General features: G+C 42.3%; 1 protein-coding gene and 1 long non-coding RNA gene across 4 annotated transcripts in view; one reads left to right on the plus strand and one right to left on the minus strand.

Moving 5' to 3' along the window:
- The window catches only part of LOC138763496 (uncharacterized), a 31,153-nt gene extending 23,966 nt beyond the window's left edge, over positions 1-7,187 (minus strand). Inside the window, exon 1 of the long non-coding RNA XR_011357615.1 lies at positions 7,006-7,187. This is a non-coding gene — a long non-coding RNA (uncharacterized lncRNA). The remainder of the gene's footprint in view (positions 1-7,005) is intronic.
- Positions 1-23,838, plus strand: part of sv2ca (synaptic vesicle glycoprotein 2Ca) — a 226,386-nt gene that overhangs the window by 50,306 nt on the left and 152,242 nt on the right. Inside the window, exons 1-2 of one of the 3 annotated variants that reach the window (XM_069937726.1) lie at positions 7,318-7,365; positions 7,984-8,051. The exons of 1 other annotated variant lie outside the window; for it this stretch is intronic. In XM_069937726.1, the coding sequence (XP_069793827.1) occupies positions 8,024-8,051 (28 nt within the window). In that variant the 5' untranslated portion in view covers positions 7,318-7,365; positions 7,984-8,023. Of the gene's footprint in view, positions 1-7,317; positions 7,366-7,980; positions 8,052-23,838 lie in introns of those variants that run through there. One more of the 3 variants, XM_069937715.1, reaches the window with a different exon arrangement.

A 23,838-nucleotide genomic window follows, 5' to 3' on the forward strand; every position in this document is an offset into this window, starting at 1 on the left:
CGCGATCCCACAGCACTCCACGTACCCGACTTCACCCGTGCAAGTGTGTTCCCACAACACTTCGCGTACCTGATGTCATGCACGCCTGCGCATTCACATAATACTCTTTTCCCTCAAACAAATGTTTTGTACTCACTAGTGAATAAAGTTAAAATTAATGGCGTTCACTACATAGAATTTAATGACGTTAACACGACAGAGAATGTTAAAACTACCGAGAATTTAATTATAACTTCCTCTAATCATGGTAACTATAGATCCCGCACTAGTGGAAACATACAAAGTCTTAAAGGCTTAAGTCACCACCTGCAGTACATTTGAGATGTACTGAATATAGTCTTTAAGTCACTGCACATAGACTTTTAGATGAACTGGAGGCTATCTTTCTCTTTTGGATCTTCTCGGGGATGAAGATCACCAGGTGTACAACTTTTCAACTCTTTTGGAGCAGATAATTTCTCCTCGTTGGCTGGCTCTACTAGCTGTGCGTCCAGTATTTGACTGGCATCTTGCTCCTGTGCCATGGGTATGAGGACTATCTCAGGGGCATCATCATCAGGCTGTGCCCAAACCGGAACGTCCGGGGGATCATCCGCAATCGGAATGGAGATGGAGTCCTCAATTGCTCTTAACTGGCCGATGTGTTGTTTCCATATCTTGTCCCCCACTAGTACCGAATATGAACATGGACCTAGTTTCTTTAGGAGCATGCCTATTATCCATGTTTCTTTATTCTCCCAGTAATCCCTTACTAATACTCTTTCTCCGATCTCCAGAACTCTTGTTGGCTTACTTGGGGATGTCGAATGTTGACACAGCAGTAAGTCGGGTTCTCAAGTTGCATCCAAACATCAGTTCTGCTGGTGTGTATTTTGTAGTGGAGTGTGGTTTTGTCACAAGTCATGGAAAAGGGAGGACAACTGGTTGCATATCCTTCCCTCTCCTTGACAGCCTATGAATGGAACTATGCACAACTGGACTGGTCTTAAGCGATTTCATCAATTCCTATATGGTAGGAAGTTTACTTTAGTGATGGACAATAAACCACTGAGCTTGATCATAGGCCCCAAGAAAGGATTACCCCTTTACATTGTAGCTACAAAAGGCCCCACCTTGTTTGGAAGGGATTGATTGTTGCACATCCAAATGGGTTGGAAGGACATTGTTGCGGTAAAGAATGTACAAACTTTGGGCGTAAAGAAATCAAAGCTGAAGCAGGTGCTTCAGAAGTATCAAACAGTTTTTGAGAAGGACCTGGGATAAATTCAGGGAGTCCAGGTAAAATTACAATTGGAATTGGAAGCCAATAAAAAAAAAGAATTGAGATGGAGCGAAACAGATTAGAAAATGAAGGAATGCTCGAGAGAAGCTGTGAGCATGTTTTTATTCATTTGAAGACAGCGCCAAACTGAAAGTCTCCCTACCATAACCGTGTACTGATGTCACACATGCATGCGCATTCCCATAAAAATTTCCTGTTATTTCTAGAGCATTAATTTAGTCATTTGATGTAGTACAATACATTTAGCTTTAAGTATGATCAATGACTCAGCCTCCAAAGCTCTCTGGGGAAGACTATTCCAATAGGCTTTTTCAGGTGCATTCTACGCAAAGAATGTGCCTGAAGAAGCAGAAGCGGCCCTTCAAATTGCCATTCAGGTGGCAGCATTTAAAGCGCAACGCTGGCCACCTGAAGGACACAGCTGCATAGGATACGGCTCTGAGCACACTTCGGTTCCTGCCCAGTGTCAGCTGTGATCAGCAGCCTGACCCTTTAACATCCACTTTCAGCCAGCTGCATTCAGGTGGCTGGGGGAGCCACTGAGCTGAGCTGATTATCCCTCTCGGAGGAGGGTTACGTGGCTCGCCTCAAGAGCGCCTCCGCACATTCAGGTGGCCTCAAAACAGCTGCATATTGTCTAAACATGCGGCTTTACATGCAGGGCAATTGGCCACCTGAAAGTGCCTAAAAATTCATGAACCTCACAGGCAAAACATTCCTCCTCATTTCTGTCTCAAAAGGGTGACTGTTAATATGAAATTTCCCCAAATTCTAGAGTCCTCAATGAGGGAAAATCCTCAGATTTTCCCATTAAGGTCTCCTCAGAATTTTACCTATTTCATCAAAATTATCTTCTTCTAAACACCAATGAGTAAAGCCCGAACCCACTGTATATACACATGTAATCGTCAATACCATGTAAAAGTCAACCTCCACCCTATTTTTGGCCCCAACTGCCCACCCATTCAAGCTCCTGATGCCCCAACCATGGATCCTCACTTTGACCACCTGCCCACCGGAGCTCCCAAGGATCCGACCACCCACCCACCCACCCGAGCTCCCGATGCCCTGACCACCTGCCCATCCAAGTTCCCGATGCCCTGACCCCGAATCGTCAACTCAGCCGCCCTCCTACTGGAGCTCTCAAGGGTCCAACCACCTGCTTATCTGAACTCCCAATGCCTCAACCACCCACCCATCTGAGCTTCCAATGCCCTGACCACTGCCCATTCAAGTTCCTGATGCAATGACTATAGATCCTCGCCCCAGCCACCAGCTCACCGGAGCTCCCGGCACCCTGAACACAGATCCTCACCTCGGCCGCCTGTCCACCAGAGCTCCTGATGCCCCAATTCAAGATCCTTGCCCCAGCTGCTCACCCACTGGAGCTTATGACACTCTGACCTTAGACCCTCACCCTGGCCACCCACCCATCCGAGGTCCTGGTGCTCCAACGTGGACTCACCACTTGGTTTTGGCCATCCGAGCTCTGATGCCTTGAATGATGCAGGAACTTACTGTGGTCAAAAGTTTGACCTGTGTCAAAGTCGAACTTCCCCCCAAATTTGACTAAAAAAATTGGTCCCAAAAACTTGGCAATTACACGAGTATATATGGTACTTATCTTTTTCTCACATCAACTCCTTCCACCCAGGAATCCACATTTTCCAAGCAGTCTATCCACATTCTGTACTGCACTATTTTAACTCTTTCACCATTTAAAAAGTGTACAGTTTTCCAGTTTCTCCCCTAGTGGAGCAATAACTTGAGTAAGACTCTTGGTGCTGTTACGAGCCCAGAGGACCCCAAAACCCAGCAGCCATAGATATTCACCAAGACAAATGGTTACTTAAACAAAAGTTGCTTTTAATTATTTTTAAACATGAAAACAAAATCACACTTTAACTTATCACTATTAACTAACCTAACTTAACCCCCTTCTAATTCTAAGCTCACGTGTATATAATGTGTAAGTTCAAAAAAATTATTTGATTCACAGTCCAATCTCACTTTTCATTCCTCCAAGTTCACTGGTTGAAGGTAATTCTTATACTGTGCACAGAGTTTAACATTTATAAAGTTCACCAGGCTTTAGTGTCTAAAAGGTAAATGGTTACTGCTCAGGAAGGTTCTTGTCAGTTTTCAAAGAGAGATTTGTTGTTCCAGGACCTCCCCAACTGATTCCTTTTTAATATCAGCCACTTCAGCATCTTGCTGATGAAACTTGCCCCCTCAGGGCTCTCTAGAAGATAATCTCTTTCTTTCAGATCACCACAGAGTGGCTTTATGTTTCCCTTATTCCAAGTGAAACATTAGACAGCCAGTCCTCTCCTCTTGCAGGAACCATAAGGGCTTTAACCAGGTTGAACTAAGTACTCAAAACCCATCTTCCAAATGGGGTTTTCCACAAGCGTGCCAGCTTGTCTTGTTCCAGTCCCAGCTGCTGTGGCTGACTGCAATACTGTAGAAGTGATCTCTCTCTCTCTCTCTCTCTCTCTCACACACACACACACACACACACACACACACACACACACTCTCTCTCTCTCTCTCTCTCTCTCTCTCTGAGAGAAATCCTGTTTGACTCTCTCTGCTTACAAAACCACATGACCCTCTTAGAACAGCAAGTTTCCTTCAGTCAGAATGTGGGTTTGACAAGCTCTTTTATCTGTTGCCTTTTTTGTAAAAAAACAATCCAGTAGTGAAGTCTCTTTGGCACTCTCCAAAGCTTCTGCAAAAGCTGTTGGCCCCAACATGTCTAGCATGAGGCAGAGCTCCAGTATTTTAAATAAGATCTGTTTTAAAGTGTTTGTATGTGACCTACACTAACAAAACTTTCCCAATTTATCTCCCAAAAACATATCTATATTCTGTCACAGTACAGCCGTACTTATGCGTATGACAATAAGCCTTCATACTCATATTTCATCACTATCCCCAACTCTTCCAGCCAAGGATCCTTTGGTAATTTTGTCTTTTTCATGGCTGTAGGTCATTTGAATTTAATTCCTTGCTGAAGAATGAGTAATCGAGTAAATCATTTGCTGATACAAAGCAACATCTTTAAAAAATTGAGCTTTATTTCCAAATCAAGAGGTTGTATTCTTGAACAGATTGGGGTGATGGATGCTGTAGCTGTGAAGGTTTTTGTTTCATTGCACATAATGACAGCTGCATTGCCACTGGGACAAGGCAGTAACATGCAGCACCGCACTGTTCTGCAGTATGTTGCATTGACAGAAACCTGCTGGCACTGGTTTTATGTGTCCCGAGGGAGCTGGTTTTGTGGAATTGGAATGGATATTAAAGAATCTCTATTGGGGTTTAAACATGTACGCTATCTTACAAGAAAATTTTGATCGATCAGACACATTTTTAGATATTATTCTCAAATGGAACATCCTAACACTCCCACATGTTGTTTCATTAACAGAGATTGTCAATTAAAGCTAATTAAAACTAGAGGCATGCAAGACACTGGGGCAGAAGGAATTGATTCCAAGTTCCAAACCTGATACAAGCCTGTCAAAAATGGTGGGTTTTCAAACAAATAATAATAGTTGTTTCTGATGTTACGAGTAACCAGGTATATCAATGATTAATCACTATAACGTTTTAAACTGGTTTTCTAAAATAATGGAAAGTTGAAAGCTTCAAAAGGGACATTAGGGAAGATAGAGGAACGAATAATTCAAGTTATTTCTCCCAGTTTGAAACCTTGAGCAAGGTCAGCTGGTTCCATTGGTATATTGCTGTGAATTCTGGTCAAGGTTTGCTGAGGGACCATCATTTTGAATTTGTGGTATAATCTAATGTAATGTGTTAAGTAGAAGAATGAAAAACTATAGAGCAGATCTATCAATAATTACAGAGACGAGGGGTTTTCTTAAAAATTTTTGCTTGTATCTCAGATTTCTGAATTGGTTGTTTTAAATATTTATCCAAAGTCTTGCTGAGCACTGGATCAATTCTCCTAATTCAATGGAAGGATAAGTATACTAACATCTGTGTCTCCTTCCAGCCGTCAACATCAGTAATTGTGCAGGCCACATTGTTCATATACCCAACACTAGACATATTATCTTGAGCTCTGCCTGACGACAAAGAAAAGGATTTGGGATATTCATGAAGCTGCTTGGAGAAATCCAACATCCCCACTATCTCCCTGGAATCTTTGGCCCATGACTTCTAAATGTGGAGAAGATCTGCAAAAACCTTATCATTATCAAAACATTATTGAAAACCCTGAATCCAGCAAACCAAGGAGCTGATGGTAGACTTAGGAAGGGGAAACCAGAGGTGTATAATCCAGTGATCATTGGGGGATCAGAGATGGACAGGGTGAGCAAATTTAAATTACTGGTAGTCTCTATCTTGTATGACCTTTCCTGGACCCATTATGTCAATGTCATCATAAAGAAAGCATGTCAGCTCCTTTACTTCATTGGGTGTTTGCTGTATGATATCAGTAATCTTGGCAAACCTACAGTGTGCTGACTGGCTGCAGCATGGCCCGGTGGGGGAGTGGGGGGGGGGGGGGGGCGGGGGGGAAGACAAAACCTCTAAGTGGAAAGCCCTGCAAATGGTAGTGGGCACAGCCCAGTACATCACAGGCAAAACTTTCCCCACCATTGAGAAAATCTGTATGGAATGGTGCCATTGGAGAACAGCAATCATCAAGGATCTACACCACTCATGCTCTGGACAAGCACTGTTCTCACTGCTACTATTAGGAATGAGGTATTGGTGCCACAAGACTCATGTCATCAGGTTTAGAAACAGTTGCTACCCCTCCTAAACAATGGACTCAGTCAGAGATTCATTTGAGGACTCTTACCTGACACATTATTTATTACTAGATATTTATTGTTTCTGTATTTGCAGTCAGTATGTTTACATTTCTTTCTTTATGTACATTTCTCTCTTTTGTATACAGATCTTTGTCTTGAGTACAATTTACAGTACCAATAAGTAGAAATTCCTGTTGGCCCGCAGAATAAAGAATCTTAGGGTTGGTTGTGATGTCATGTATGCCCTCTGACAATAAATTTGAACTTGAACTTGGCGTGAGATCTCATAGAAGCCCTGTGCAACACGCTTCGGGTAGTGGTTCACACAACTAAATTACAGCACTAGAAACCTAGATTTGAATCTGGTGCTCTCTGTAAGGACTTTGTACATTCTTCTTGCATCTGCGTGGGTTTCCTCCGGGTGCTTTGGCTTCCTTCCACATTCCAGAGCTGTGCGGAGTTAGGCGGTTAAGTGGTCACATGGATATATTTGGGCAGTGTGGTCTCCTGGGCCAGAAGGGCCTGTTACTCTGTTATGTCTCTAAAGAGCTGAACAAAAGTGTGTCACGGTGCACACAAGTGTGTCCATCCATGGAACAGGCCGGAAGTTCCCACATTGGCCTCATTTTCCATTTCACAACCCACAAAAACTGGAGTAGATGCAAGTTATCTCTATCTAGGACAACTCAAGAAGATTAAATATCAATCATAAAGAATGCTGGAGTCTTGTCAAATATCATTAGCGACAAAACAATTGTACAGACCCTAAATAAGGTCCAGTTCTCAGAAAACTGACACAACTCCAATAAAATGGCAAATTACCTTAAGAAGTAGAAAGAGCAATAACCCAGAATTTAGGTAGAATCAGATTGCTACTCACCTTGTTAGGGGAGCTTTAAGTTTTATTGTGAGAAATTTAATAAATTGACTTACCATGTACCGCAACACATGTATCACAGTAAACTCTAGGTGTTTTGGAAAGACTGCAAAGTTTGTACATAGATGTTTTTGAATGCAATAAGTAAGCTAATCATTTTCCTCTTAGTGGAGCAGCAGTCATCCTTATTTTGTATTTTTCTATTTTCTTCTGGTAATGATTATGGTGGAACCACTGATAAAACTGTTTGTATGTGTATGGTTGACCCGCCCCTTGCTGATTGTACCTGTGGCTCCTCCCCCTTGATTGATTCCCTAATAAAGGCAACAACGCCATAACCCCTCCCCCCCACCACCCCCCACCCCAGGACAAGCTCGGGTCTCGGGTCAGCAACATGAGATGTGCTTCTGCTTATGGTAATAAAAGCCTGTCAGTCAGATAACTTCTGGTCTTTGGAGATATTGTTAGCACATCAATGATACCAATTCAAAAATACTTACAGCAAGGAGAGGAAGAAGATAAGGATATCTATGTGCTTTTGTTAGTTTTAAATCAAGTGTTTCATGTGTATATATTTGAGGTCTTCATCAGTAGGCTGTTTGCTTGCTTGATTTCAAGCCAGTTCCTACATGTTTTCTTGGATCATTTATATATTTATTGACCCACTGCCAGGTTTCACAGTTGGTGAACTCACCCATTGGCAACATTCATCCAGGCCTTGTTTAATGGCAAGCCAAAGGAGGGGCACTGAGCACAATATTGGCGTTCATCCAGGAAGTATCCCTTCCACAGCATCACAGGTCTGATGCAGGCGAAGCAGCTTTCCCTGGAGAGTTTCCAGACAGCAGCCTGCACACCAGCAGCCTGCACACCAACCTCAACACATCAGAACATTCAAATATACTTCAAATGATTGTGAGCAAACAGCGACTGACTATAAAGCACAAAGGATATAGTACAAAACAATAACTCTGACCTTTATCATTATTGCATCTGAATTAATGGGCATAATTATCGTACTATCCACCCAGCAGGTGTTCGAAGTTGCACCATGGTGCCTAATCCCCATGCCAGATGGCTGCCACTTTAACTTCATGCTCAGGTAAAAATATTGCACGTGCTCTAAATTGCACAAGATATTAACCCTGCCTTTCCCATTGTGTTTTAGTGTTGTGGCATCATTGCGATCCTGAAGAAGCAGGCCATTTTGCCCAATGTATCCACACCAAAAATGTTAATACTAGATTAATCCTACTTCTCAGTTTTTGGCCCAAAGAACTTCAGGACTGTTTCTCCCTCCACAACCCTTCAGTTGCTGAGTTCCATGACCCCAGTGATTATTGAATTAAATAATTGTTTTGGCAGCTTCCCTATTGATTAACTTAATTTTGTGTGGCCAGACACTAACTCCTCTGCTGGAGGCAAGGGGCTCCTTCCATCCAGGTCTTTCCTCATTTTATCCACTAAACTTGTTATATTTAAATTTAAATATAGAGCACAGTAACTGGCCATTTCGACCCACATGTCCATGCCACCCAATTTACACCCCATTAACCTACAACACTGGTACATTTTGAACGGTGGGAGGAATCCGGAGCCACCAGAGAAAATCTTTGCAGACTCGGGAAGAACGTACAAACTCCTTAGAGTAGTTTGAATTTTCAGGATCATTTGGAAGGGTGCCATTGAAATTCCAGGAGAAGGGAATATCTAATACCAACAGGTCTTTACAGAGGAATTCTTCAGTTATGGGATTCTGAGGGGCAGGATCTGTCTGCATGAGGAAAGTCAGAGTGATTGGGGAGAGTCCACATGGCATTATGCATGGGAAATAATGCCTCATGAATTTGTAGTTTTTTTTGAAGAGGAGACCAAAAGGGTTAATGAGGGTAGGGTGATAGACATTATCTACATGGACTTCAGAAAAGCCTTTAAGAAGGTACTACTTGGGAAGTTGGTCTGAAAGGTTAGATCTCTTGGGATCTAGGTTAACAAACTGGATGCAAAATTGGCTTGGCAGTAGAAGAAAGGGGGTTGCTGTAGGGATGTTTTACAGACTAGAAGCCCGTGGCAAGGGGTGACCTACAGGGATCAGAGTTGTATCCACTTTTGTTCACCATTCAAATGAATGATATGGAGGAAAATCTAGGTGGCATGGTTAGTAAGTTTACAGATGACACCACAATTAGTAGCAATGAGGAAGGTTATCAAAGATTACAATGGGATCTTGATCAATCTGAGTCAGTGGTCTGAAGAATGACAGATGGAGTTTTGTTTGGATAAGGGTGAAGTGCTCAATTTTAGGAAGTTAAACCAGGATAGGACTTATACAGTAAATGGCAGGGCCCTGGGGAATATTGTTAAAGAGAAATAATCAGGGGCACAATTAAATAATTCCTTGAAAGTGAAAGGCACAGGTAGATAGAAGGCACTTGCCATGCTTGCCTTCATTGGTCAGGCATTCAGTATAGGAGTTGGGATGTTGTGTTACCACTGTACAAGACATTAGTAAGGCCAAATTTGGAACGTTCTGTGTAGTCCTCATTGCTTTGCAATCAGCAGGACATCATTAATCTGGAAATCGTGTAAAGAAGATTCATGAGGAGGTTGAGCATAGGAAGCTGAGAAGTGACCTAATAAAGGCATGCAATTATTACGGGCATAGATAAAGTCAACAGTCACAGTCTTTTCCCAGAGTGGGAGAGTCTAAAAGGAGGGCATAGGTTTAATATGAGTGGCAGGATGATTTTAAAGGGACCTGAGGGGTAATTTTATTGAGATAGACAAGTTAGGCTGAAAGGCCTGTTTTCATGCATGCCATTCTATGTCTAAGCACAGGGCCTGGGCACCAATAGGTTGTTCCAGTTCAGGAACTTCTTCAGGTGTTGAAGAAGCAGGCTGATTTCCCAGAACAGAAGAAAAGCTGACGAGTCTTCACCTTCATGAATGATGAAGCCCCCCCCCTCCCCCCACCACCAAGCTTAAAAATTTTAGAGACTGTCTAAAATGTTTCATAATGTGAAGTCTGCAGGACTTTTAAAGCAGGATTGGGAGAGCAACAGACACTGTATGTTCTATACGCGTTAGCCAGCAATATCCACAATGAGGATTAAAATGATGGGAGCACCAAATTAGCTGATGTTGACAATATTCGGGTCTTGATTTAAAACTACCTTCACCCAATTAAATATTTTACTGCTTGTTAATACTGCAGCGTCATTTTGACAAAAGGCCTTTTCTTGATTTTCCATAGACTTTGTAATTGAAATTGAGGGGCCCAAGTGTTCGCACAATGTCATCTCAATGAGGGCACTGGTAGGGAGGCTGGTGGGGAAATGAAATCTTATCCCCATCTTTTTGCCTCCTGGCTGTTTTTAATGGAAAATTCCCTCCAGAAATATTGCGCACAAAATCTGAACTCTGTAAATGGGGGTGAAGCTAAAGTGACATTCACCTAACGTTGAACCTTTATTTGAATAAAGAGAAAAGCTGTAAATCTCTCATTCAGTTTAATCACTGCTTTAAAATAAAATATGTTAGCAGGATGCCTCAAAGTTAAAAGCCTTTCATTTCTGCTTGCTGTGATACTTTATCTTCCCACTGGCTTTCGAAGATATCCTCCAATCTCTTTCCTTATCACTGCTTACAGCTGTGCCTGGCCAGGTCCTCAAGCTGCTGGGCAATCCGTTATTCATGACAGCAGCTGCAGTCTCATTGCCGCCTGTCATGGAATCACTGCTGCCTGAAGGAGCCTCCAATTAAAAAGTTTGTTTAGAAACCTACACAAGGGACATGCTGTGATCTCATATGAAAGCTCCAAGACATGCTCCCTTTATCGACAAAAATGTTTATGCCCAACAACATAAAATTCAAACAAACCAGATGCTTTCCCTTCATTCCTCCACTTGTTCTACTAAAAGTAGAAACTTTTTTTTTTGTTTTATTCTCAAAGCAGAAGATTGATTATACCTCTTGAGTTGTTTATACTTCATTTCTCCCAATTATCAATTTGGATCTGTTTGAACTAAAATACGATAAATTGACGCTAAGTGAAAGTCTAATATCAGAGTTGTATGTAATGTTGAACATTATACTTTTGGAGTGAATGTGAACAGTTAGGGAGTGAAAACCTAGTCAGAAGAACATGGGCAGACAAAAGTTGGAACTGGGATATGCAGAGCACGAAATGCCAGGCAGCCACGTCTTCCAAAGGGGAAGAAATGGATAAAATAAACAGATAGGTGACTAATAAAGATAAAAATCAATTTACTTGAAGTTCTACATCTTTAGGATTTCTCTATCTGTGTCAGTTATTTGGTTTATATCATTGTGGTATATCGTATAAACCATAGTGACATCACAATTTCCATAATGTAAGAAATAGGAGCGGGGATTGACATTTCAGCCCTTTAAGCCTGCACTGCCATCCTTCAAGATCATGGCTGATCTTCCTCAGCTTCATTTTCTTGTATAATCCCCATGTCACACATTTTCTTTAGGTCCAGAAATCTATCGATCTCTGTTTTGAATGGAAGCATCGACTGACCATCCCCCTTTGGGGATTGGTTCACCACCTCTGCTTGAAGAAATATCTCCTCATTTGAGTCGTAATCTGCTGATTCTTAATTATAACCTTTGCCCCTAGACTCCTCTGTGCAAGAAAAGATCTTCTTTGCATCTAGCCCTTCAAGAATTTTGAAAGTTTTGATGAGAATTCCTCTTATTCTTCTCAATTCTAGTGAATTCACTCCTAGTCCATTCAACCTCTCCTCAAGGGGAAAATCTGCCATCCTTGGAAACAGTCTAGAAAATCTTTGCTCTCCATTCTGACAAGGTATTGAGATCAAAAGCGTACACCAGGCTTCACCCAATGGAATTGCAAAACAACTGTTGTCCACCTGTTACCAAACTGCTTGTAATAATGCCATTTGCCTTCTTAATCGCTTACTTCTCCTGCAAGCCGGCCCTCAGTGATTTGCATGCAAAAAATCTAGTCCTTATTGGTCATCAATACTGTGCTTATCTCTCACACTTTAACAACTTTTTGGTTATGTGCATCAAAGTGAATAACTTTACATTTTTTTCATATTATATTCCATCTGCCACATTCTCACCCTGACCTAGCTTTCCATATATCTTTGAAGGCTCTTTATAATTCTTCTGTAATCAGCTTGTTTAAAAGGCAGCACATATGGAACTATGATATTTTATTCCTTCAACAAATTATTGGTGTAGATTGTGAATAGCTGGTGGCCAAGGACCAACCTCTGTGACATCCCTTTAGTTACAGCCTGGCAACATTATAAGGATCAATTTATCCCTAAGCTTTGCTTCCTACTCTATAACCAATTGCTATCCATGTCTGTTCATCACCACAATTCAGTGTGCTCTACACTTGCTAACTAACATCCTGTGGAAAACTTTATATAAAGCCTTCCAGAAATCCAAATTCATGATATCCACTTATTCTTATTTACTCTTCTCATCATAACCTCAAAGAGTTCCAACAGATTCATCAGCATGTTTTCCCCTCTATAAATCTGTGCTGACTTTGCTCATCCTCGTAATTCTTTTCAACTGGTTTTGTCGTTAGATTTTTTATTACTGATTGCAGCCTTTTCTTTACCTGAACATTAGTCTATCAGTCAGTGTGATCTCCCCTCCATTCTAAATATTGTGGTTGGATTTACTTCCTTCTAATTCTAATTCTAAAATATATCAAACCATGAGGGATGATAACCAGAGCTTCCACTATCTTGAAATCCACTTTCTCCGAACTCTTGAATGTAAATGATCTTTTCTTACCTTGAGCACAGTTTTTTTTTGCATTACCGGTAAGTAGAAATTTATGCTGGCCCATGGGAAAAAGGATCTCAGGGTTGTATATGATGGATGAACTCTGACAATAAATTTGAACTTGGAATTTATGAGCATTTAGATTCATGGGCTTCTCTGATACTATTTTTTATCTAATACTCTTGCTTTCAGTTTCTCATTCTCACTGGACCCTGAAATCTTTAATGTATTTTTGAGTGTCTTCTATGAGTACAAAGTAATTCTTCATCCTTATTCTTTTATTGGCCATTATAAATTCACACATTTCCATCTGTTAGGGACCCAAATTTGGCTTTCACAATCTTTTTCCTTTTTACCTACCTAGAAAATCTCTTGCTGTCTATATTTATATCCGATCACTTCTCGATCACTTCTTGATCAGTTTCTTGGCCCTTTGAATTTCAGAGCTGGCCTGAGAGGCTATAAAATCTTTTCCTGCTCCCTCCTATTTCTTAATAAAGGTCATCAGAAAATGAAAAATGAAGAGTCTGTTCATCCTGTTCAATTTACCTTAATTCCAGGGCAGCTGATTTTCAAGGCTGTATAAATCATGTCAGCTAAACCTTCAAGCCACAGGGATAAATACTACTTAGTGGCATGGAGAGACACTTCAAATGCTCTTCAAAACCTTGCTCAGCTTCACTATAGAGTTTTCTACTTCGTGTTCCTCAGCTAAATTGAGCATCCTCCATCCTCATGGTCAATAGCAGTCATTTTAATTTGGTCAGTGAAATGGCGTTTCATATTACAATTGTATTTTCAACAGTAACTCACAATGACTGTCAGAGGTGGGAAGAGTAAATAGATTACTTATATTCTCAAGACATTTTTGAGATCTCACAAAAGATCTTTATCATCAAGGTCCTGCTATTTGTAGACACGTCACAACAATCGGAGCAAGTACAAAGTTAAATTCATGGAGAAAGCATTACCCATATTTCTTAACTTGAGACCTCCTCAGTAACTTGGCCTTTGGTCTCCCTGTTGACTCCAATGTGCACCACCATTCAGAATAAGCAAAATAAAAATGCATTGCCCTTGGTGTGCTTCTTAGATATGTCACCTGACTCAAAGTAAAATGGTGGCAATGTGGGAGTATCCAATGATACAAAGATTGATACAGCAAGGTCCAGTGCTGCTCAATTACACCCAATTAACCTGCTAACCCTGTATGTTTTGGAATGTGGGAGAGTAACAGCACTGATTTACCACAGTTTACAAACAAATAATGATTACACCCCTGTATTGGAGGATTTAAACCATGCTTTTTGATTCAGCTTTTTGTATAAACCATGTTTTGTACTTTTGCAGCCTTTGCTTCTACAAGGCTGAGAACCTGCTTGTTTTTAAAAATCAGCAGACATAAACTAAATTCCACCATGGGGCCCAGAGATGCAGTTATCTGACAAAAGGATATCTGTGTACCAAGAACATTTCCTGTTTTGGTCACAGAGTGTCAGAGGCCTAGCCTTGACGCAATGTTTTGGTCACAGACTGTCAGAGGCCTAGCCTTGACGCAAAATAAATCAAAGAAGAAGAACTTCTAGAGTCCAGCCAACGGCCCGTTCGGGGGAGGTGGAGAAGCTGCTACCAGCACCCCATCAACCTACTACAAGTGTGCAGTCGTTGCCTCGCTTCGGCAGTTGGGACCAGTCCAGGCATTGATAAGTATAATTGGGAAGGGCTTGCATATTGTAGTTTGATATCAGCTTTTGAATTTGTAATAAACATTTGTACAAACTGAAGTGCTCACGGTGTGTGTGTGTGTCTATTTTCTTTCGGTAGCTCAAACACTGTGACCAATCTAAAACGAACAAAGTGAGAGGTACAAGTTTACCCAGGACAATTCCTCGTTTCTGTCAGCCCACCATAAAGTGAACTTTCTTTTATTATTCACTAGACACAGCATTGCTCCCCAAACACCACCCAGCTAAACACCTCTGACCTTCTCATTGGCTCCCTGCCACATGGGTGATCCTGACACTCTCACCCTCCTCCTCCTGTCACAGGTAAGTACACAGATGCATCTCTGGTAAGAGAGAGCAAGGCGATGGGGTTTTGATGTTCTAGCACTGTGGCATTCATAAGCACAGTCTTCAGATCGTGGATAACACACACAGCATCATCTCCCAAAGTTAATGGTCTTTCGGACATGGATTTTCTAATCTTTCGCACTTTTGATTCATCAGGCAAAATTCCATGTGGTGTAACTCCATTTCCCAAAAATATAAGATCAACAGCAGCAAAAACACATTTACTGGGATTGATCACAATCCAAAACTCGTCCAACCTCTGAAACAATGAGATAAGGTGGAACTTGTGCACCTCTTTACCCACACTTGCGACCAGAATATGATCGACCTAAACAAACACAAAATCGAGGCCGGCAAGTATGTGGTCCAAAACCGCTGGAATACCTGAGCTGCATTCTGAGGACTGAATGGCATTTGCAGAAACTCAGACATGCTGAAAGGGGAAGTTACTGCCGTCCTTACTACATCAGAAGGCTCAACTGGAATCTGATAGTCCTTTTCCTTTTTCTTTTCCTTCTAGCTATCCATCCCACAGGGATGGATCGTTTGTGGGGTTTGATATGAGGATACCGTACTCCTCAGAAAGGAACAGCATGTGGGTGAATGAATTGAGGTGAGTAAGGGATTGCATAGGTCCAGACCCACCCTCTCGACAGACCCTCCTGGATCCAGCGGCATGGTGAGGTCTAAGACGGCTGGGGGAAAGTTCTGTTGCAGCGAATGGCCAGACCAAGCTTCGATGCAACGGATGCCCTTTCCGGCCTTCACGGCGCGTGTTTTCTAGGTGGCCTTTGACCCTACGAGAGGGTTTGACTGCCATTTGCAATTCTTGTTTTTCATCCTGCAGGGTGTCTAGCCTGGTGGGGGAGCTGGTTTCGTCGCCGACCACCCAACCATGCGAGATGTAGTACTGGTTTACATGGTACCAGTAGCACTCAGACGAGTAACCTGACATAGAATCTGATAGTAAGCACATACTAGATCTATTTTTGCAAATAGGTTTGGCATGGAGGTTTGCTGAAAATTCTTGAAAATTGGGGATTTTGTAATGGTCAGGCATGGTATAATGGTTCAGGACACGATAATCACACAAGGCTGCAATCCCCAAGAGATTTCTTTTTTGGAACCATATCCAATGGTGAAGCCCAGCAGCTGTCACGTCTTCAGACTATACCCAACTCTTGCACCTGGTCAAATTCCAGTTTCGCAATTTAAGATGGTCCAGGAGTAATCTATGAACCTGCATTACCACCCAAGGACCTCAAGTTTCTATATGGTGGGTTACTGTATATTTAAGGGCTGTGTAATGATACAATAGAGTCACTAAGTGAAGGAAACACTTGTGCAAGGCTTGGAAAGGGGAGGAACCAGATTGAAGGCTCATCAGGTGGCTGATGATGTTAGAGGGACGACAGATGCAACTCACTTGCATACAAGAGCTGCGGTCCACGACAGCGATTTTTCAAATTCACCATCAAAGAAAAATGTGACAAGAAAACCTCTCCCAAAAAAGAATTTGCCACGTTTGCAACCGTGAAAACCCACCAAAAAGGTTCCTTGAGACCGAAATCCAATGTGAATGACCTCTGGCATATGCTTGTATATGAGAATCATTTGCAGCTAAAAGAATACACAACATATTGGGATGTTTGTGTTCCTCAGGGGTTGGAGGGACCAATGAAATATCTGTACCAGAAATGACAAGAAATTGAACACCTAAGAGACAATTTTTGAGGAAAATATGGTGGCCGATGTGCCCATGGGCAGCAGTTACCTCTACTGCTGGGCGTAGTCATTAGTAGAAGTTGCAAGGTGGCTGACAGGACCAGGCAGCAGCATCAAATCTCCGATGCTTCCAATAAATATGACGCCTGTCACCTCTACCACATCCTCAAACACCACGACTCCAACCAGGTCAACGGAAGGAATTCCGTTGCATGCCCAAATCCTGGACCTACATAATCAGTGCTGCCATTTGCTGCTCCAATTCAGTTAACTTTGATTGAGAAGGTGCCGGCACTTCACAAGGTGCAGTAAGCAGAAGTTCCAGATCCATTTGCTGTTTACTAGGAAAAGAAGCCAATCCTTCTATTTTCCATGCAGAGGTTGTGGACATAATGAGGTCAGCATGAGCCATCAACTATCTTTTGAGAATTGTTTTGTGGTCATTTAAATGTTTACTATTATAGTTGGTGTATCTTATTTGAGGGTCTGGCTGCAAGAGCTAAGAATTTTGGTCCTTGTATGTTATACTTTTTCATATGAATATAAATTCACATTGTAATCATTGAAACTGATGCAGCCTGGTTTGTGTTGGATGGTGATGAGCTTGTTTCAGTAACATACAAAATCCTGGAGGAACTCAGTAAGTCAGGGAGCGTCCATTGGAAGGCAAAAGACAGTCAATGTTTTGGCCTGAAACCCTTAATCAAGAATTTTAGACCTTCTGATCTTCAATGGTTATGTCCCAGACCTGTTACCCCGACCTGGAACATCTGGTGATCAAGTGCTACCCATTCTACCCACCGAGGGAGTTCACCGCCATCATCCTGGTTGCAGTGTACATTCCTCCCCAGGCTAACGTCTGGCCGGCACTGGAGGGACTGAGCACTGTGATTAACAGCCATGAGACAGCACATCCTGATGCCTTCCTGATCATTGTAGGGGACCTCAATCAGGCCAACCTGAAGAAGTCTCAGACTTCCACCAAAACATCACATGAGACAAGAGAAACCAACACACTCGACCACTGCTACACCACCATGAAGAAAACTAACTGAGCCGTACCACGACTGCACTTCGGCAAGTCAGATCATCTGGCTGTACTTCTGCTCCCAGCATGCAAGCAGAGACTGAGGACCACAGCTCCAGTAGTGAAGATGGCCTAAGTATGGTTAAGGGAGGCGGAGGAATGTCTGCAGGGCTGCTTTGAATTGGTGGACTGGACCATATTCAAGAACTCATCCTTAGACTTGAATGAATATGCAACATGTATCACCGACTTCATCAAGACTTGTGTGGACAAGAATGTGCCCACTGCGCAAATACCGGTGAGCTCCATCCAGAAGCTTTGGATGAATCAAAGAATTTGTAACTGCTGAGGGCAAGATCAAGGGCGTTTAAGGTTGGGGATCCAGATCTCTACAAGAACTCTAGGTATGACCTGCAAAAGGTAAAGTGGCAATTCCGGAGGAAGTAAGAGACATCACCTACGGCTCCTAGAACGCTTCCACCAGCGTTGTCTCCGCTCCATCCTCAACATCCATTGGAGCGCTTTCATCCCTAACGTCGAAGTACTCGAGATGGCAGAGGTCGACAGCATCGAGTCCACGCTGCTGAAGATCCAGCTACGCTGGATGGGTCACGTCTCCAGAATGGAGGACCATCGCCTTCCCAAGATCGTGTTATATGGCGAGCTCTCCACTGGCCACCGTGACAGAGGTGCACCAAAGAAAAGGTACAAGGACTGCCTAAAGAAATCTCTTGGTGCCTGCCCCATTGACCACCGCCAGTGGGCTGATCTCGCCTCAAACCGTGCATCTTGGCGCCTCACAGTTCGGCGGGCAGCAACCTCCTTTGAAGAAGACCGCAGAGCCCACCTCACTGACAAAAGGCAAAGGAGGAAAAACCCAACACCCAACCCCAACCCACCAATTTTCCCCTGCAACCGTGTCTGCCTGTCCCGCATCGGACTTGTCAACCACAAACGAGCCTGTAGCTGACGTGGACTTTTACCCCCTCCATAAATCTTCGTCCGCGAAGCCAAGCCAAAGAAAAGAAGAGACAAGGACAGATACACAGCAGCTATGGCAGGGAGTGCAGGCCATTAGAGCCTGCAAAGCGAGGGCGAGCACCATAGATGGCAGTGATGCTTCACTAACCGGTGAGCTGAACACCTTCTTTGCCCACTTTGAGAACAGTGCCTACAAAAATCCCTGCAAAGACTTAGGACCATGTGAGGCTGACGTCAGAACATCATTATCTCCCAAAATTCCTTTGACTGATAACAGGCTTGCACAATGAGTAATCAAATTTTTGAAATTTAGTCTTGTAAAGGTATCAGATACATCGACGATTGTTATGAGTGGGGACAACTAATGTAATTTGAACAATTAAAAAAATAAGTGTGGAACTCTTAATACTCTTAATCTTTTTGCTATTTTCAAAAAGAGCATATCTAAGGGACAAACTGGGCCCAACAATATTTTTACCAAACTGTAGTGATGTGGGTGACTCTAATTCGAAAGGGAAATACAAAGAAATTTACCTCTAACTTCAAATGGGAACCCCCAAACAGTGAGTTCATAAGTCCAGACAGAGATTGGAATCAGACATAAAGGAAGAATTGCAAGTAAAACTCGTCTGTATTCTGTCGAGATAGTATGACTAATACAGGAAGATATAGATTAGTACAATATAATTTTTTGCATCAAGTATATTTCACGCCACAGAAACTAAATACATAAAAATATGATCTATCTGACTGATATTTTAGATATGGCGAGGAGGTAAGAACTTTTTTATATTCAACTTGGTCATCTTCTAAAGTGAAACCTTTTTGGGTTAGATTTAGGAAATTTCTTAGAACAAATTACAGGAATTCAATTTCCACAAATCCCAGAATTATTTTTACTAGGAAATAATTACAGGGATAAGACCTAAACTGAAACTATCCAAACATCAAACGAAATTTGTTAACATTGCATTGGCAGAGGCCAGAAAATGTATAGCAGTTACTTGGAAGTCTGATTCACATCTAGCATGGCACGTTGGAAGGCAGAAATGCGTAGCTGTATTCCCCTTAAGAAAATTACCTATAACTTAAGAAATATGTACGACATATTTTTACAAGTTTGGCATCCATATTTACAAATTTCAGGTGTGAATCTTTAGTTGTGTTCTTCCTAGCCCTCGAGACCTGTGTCAATTCTCTCTAAATAAAAATGAAATAGAATATGAATTTATGATCTGTGGGGTGTGTGGTTCTTTTCAGCAGTCTCTCCTGCTTTTTATTTCTTTATCTTTTTCTTTCTTTCTTTCTTTTATTCTATCTCCATTATTCTTTGGGGTTTTTCTTGGATGGGTGGGGGTTTGGGGGGATTGGATTTTAACCATCATGGAGTAAATACTGGATTTACTTTTGTTCTGGTACTCTTTAATATTGTACTTGACTGCATGCATGGTCAAAAAAAACAAATAAAATATATATTTAAAAAATCGTTCATGAGGGTGAACCTTTGCAAGGCATCTGCCCTGTCAATGTAGCACCAACCAGCTAGCCAGAAGGTTCACGGACATTTTCAATCTCTCATTGCTGCAGCCAGAGGACCCCACCTGCTTCAAAAGGGCATCAATCATCCCGGTGCCCAAGAAGAGCTGTGTGATCTGCCTCAATGACCATCACCTAGCAGCACTAAAATCTGCTGTGATGAAATGCTTTGAGAGGCTGGTCATGGCCAGAATTAACACGTAACTAAGCAAAGATCTTGTCCCGCTGCAATTTGCCTATTGACACAATTGTTCCATAGCAGATGCAATATCACTGGTTCTCCGCTCAGCTCTGGATCACCTCAAAAAGAGCAACTCATATGGCTGCTCTTCATAGACTACGAATCAGCCTTCAACACCGTTATTCCCTCAGTGCTGGTCAAGAAGCTCCAAACCAGGCACTTCTGCACCCTCCCCCCCACCCCTCCAATCCCTACAACTAGATCCTTGACTTCCTCATTGGAAGACCACAGTCAGTTGGAATTGGAAACAGCGTCTCCTCCTCACTGACAATCAACACAGGCACACTCCAAGGATGGGTGGTTAGCTCACTGCTCTACTCACTATACATCCATGACTGTGTGGCCAGACACAATTCCATGCTATCTACAAGTCTGCTATTGACACCACGGTTGTCAGCAAATTACAAACACCAATGAGGAAGCGTGTAGGAGGGAGATAGATCAGCTTATTGAGTGGTGTCACACCACAACCATGTACTCAACGTTAGCAAAACTAAAGAGATGATTGTGGACTTCAGGAGGAAGACAGGAGAACACAATCCAGTCCTCATCAATGAGTCAGTCATTGAGAGGGTCAAGAACTTCAAATTCCTTGGCGTCAACATCTCCAAGGATCTGTCCTGGAGCCACCATATCAATGCAATCATGAAGAAGGCTCACCAGTAGCTATACTTTGTATGTCACTGAAGACTCTTGAAAACTTCTACAGGTTGTCTGTGGAGAGCATTCTGGCTGGTTGCATCACTCTCTGATACAGAGGTGCCAATGTTTAGGACAAGAATAAACTCCAGAAGATTGTTAACTCGGCCTCCGACATCACAGGACTCCACTTCACTCCATCAAGGACATCTACAAGAGGCAGTGTCTTAAGAATGTAGCCTCTGTTCTCAAGGACCCCTACCACCTAGGCCATGCCCTCTTCACTCTGCTACCTTCAGGGAAGAGAATAGATACAGGAGCCTAAAGATGAGAACTCAGCAGAACAAGGACAACTTCTTCTCTGCTGCCATCATATTCCTGAATGATCAATGAACCAAAGACACTGCCTTGCTTTGATTTTTCTGCGCTATTTTTATTTATTTTTGTACAGCGGTTTACATGAATGTTGGCACTGTGTTGCTTCTGCAAGAACAACAAATTTTGTGACTTGGTCATGACAATAAGTTCTGATTCTGACCTTTTGTGGGTCTGTCCTATTGGTGTGACAGGATATACCCAGAGGTTGGGATGGAGGTGCCTTGCATGGAGGTATGACTGTGAGTAGTACCAAGTCAGGCTTTTGCCTTACCTGCCTGTGAGACAGCTCCTTTACTCCCTTAGTTTCCACATGATCTAGAGAATAACTTTACAGGAGCGACCTGTCGGATTTACTGAGTCTGAATTTGTTGCCGAGGTGGATGCCAACTTGTCTCCTTGGTCTCATTATTCAGTTTATGTATAGCTGCTTAGTTTTATCCTCCTGACTTCATGGCTATTGCTGAAGGTAGTTAGCAGACAAATACATTCCGTGGTCTGAGTTGCATCTGGACCGGTCTAAGGACAGCAAACTTTCTGCCTTGTAGGCGTAGTAAACCAGAGGCATTTTCAATATAATCCAATACTTTCAAGGTCACTATTCTTTAAAGTTCTAGATTGCAGCTGGTCCTTCGGTTATAAAAAGGTTCTGGCCCAGAGAACTGTTTGGAACCCAAATCAGAAATAAACAAAAGCAGGGTGTGGGACAGGATTACAGAGGCAGGTGGGAAGGGAGAACAAGCAGCCACCACTCAGCCTCAGCCTCACTGACTCAGTGAGGGAGCGAGTGAGTCTGTTCTATGCTCATTGCTCTAACAGGCACCACACAGCTCTTCAGTTGTTGAGGCTCATTCACACGTACAGGTCAGGCCTGTGCTGAAATTAAGTTCTTCAGCTGACATGATAGCATCCGAACTCTTGTCTCCAGATTGTTCATCCCAGTCTCTGGATTATTAATAACCCCTATTTCTTATTGGCATCTCATGGAATCTTTTGCTTTCCGATCTAAACTAATAAATATTGTATCAGTAAACAGTATCTATGTCAAATGCAGAATGAGTAACCTACTCTATTGGGAGCAATCTATAGGTCGCCAAATAGCCCTCGGGACACTTAGGAACAGATAAGTAGGCAGATTTTAAAATGTTGCAGAAATTACAAGGTTGTTGCTATGAGAGACTTCAACTTCCCAAATATTGACTGGCACCTCCTGCCTGCAAAAGGGATAGATCGGGCTGAATTTGTCAGGTGTGTCCAAGAAGGATTGCTGACACAGTATGTGGACCAGCTGACTAGAGGAGAGGCTATACTGGATCTAGTACTGAGCAATGAACCTGGTAAGGTCACAGACCCCTCAGTGGGGCAGCCTTTCAGTAATTGTGTCCACAACTACCTGAGAAATGGACAAGGATAATAGCAGTCAAAATGGGAAAGTGATTAACTGGGCTAATTATGATGGGGTGAGTCATAAACTAGGGATAGTAAATTGGGAACAGAAGAAAGCAGGAGAAAGCGCAGAAGTAATGTGGAGGATGTTTAGGGACCACTTGCACGGAGTTCTGGATAGGTTTGTCCCACTGAGATAGGAAAAATATGGTAGGAAAAGGCAATCGTGGTTGACAAAACAGGTGAGGCAGTTAGTTAAGAAGAGGAAGGAAGCATACATTAGATTTAGGAAGGGCTCATGATAATTGTATAGCATCCAGGAAGGAACTAAGGAAAGGACTTAGGACCTCAAAGGGGGCACGAGAAGGCATGTAGGATTAAGGAGAACCCCAAGGCATTCTAGCATACATGAAGAACAGAAGAATGAAGAGAGTGAAGGTAGGGCTGCTTAAGGATAAAGGAGGCAACATGTGCCTGGAGATGGGGAAGGTTCTGGAGATCCTAAATTAATTCTTTGCTTTAGTGCTCAACAGAAAAAAGGACCTTGATCAAGGTAAGGTCCAAATAAAACAAGCTTGTGTGTTGGATTATGATGAGATTAAGAAGGAGAAAGTGTTGGATCCTATTAAAAACATTAAGATTGATAAATCCCCAGGGCAAGACAAAATATACCCCAGATTACTGTGGGAAGACATTCAAAATGGGGGACAAGTTTTTCCCCACTTGAAATTAGTGAAATGGAATGAACGATTTGGCTGGGGAATACACCTAAATGTATAATTAAGATGTACTACACTCTCCAGAATGAAAGTGCGAAACCAGGTTTACAGAGATCAAGAGAGAGATGGGATTCAGATCTAGAAGTTGCAATAATGGAAAGATGCTGGTCTGATTGGTGTTTGGACAGCATGACATAAATTATAAATGCAAGAATCAGATTAGTGCAATATAATTTTCTACATCAATTGTATCTCATACCACAGAAGTTGAATACATCAAAATCTGAAATATTGGAAATATGTTTGAGGAGTGGAATAGAAAAAAGGATGCTCTTGTATGCTACATGGTCATGTGTGAAGATGAGACCTTTCTGGGAGGGTATTACTGAAAT

Source organism: Narcine bancroftii, chromosome 1, assembly GCF_036971445.1.
Source record: "Narcine bancroftii isolate sNarBan1 chromosome 1, sNarBan1.hap1, whole genome shotgun sequence".
Classification (NCBI taxonomy): domain Eukaryota; kingdom Metazoa; phylum Chordata; class Chondrichthyes; order Torpediniformes; family Narcinidae; genus Narcine; species Narcine bancroftii.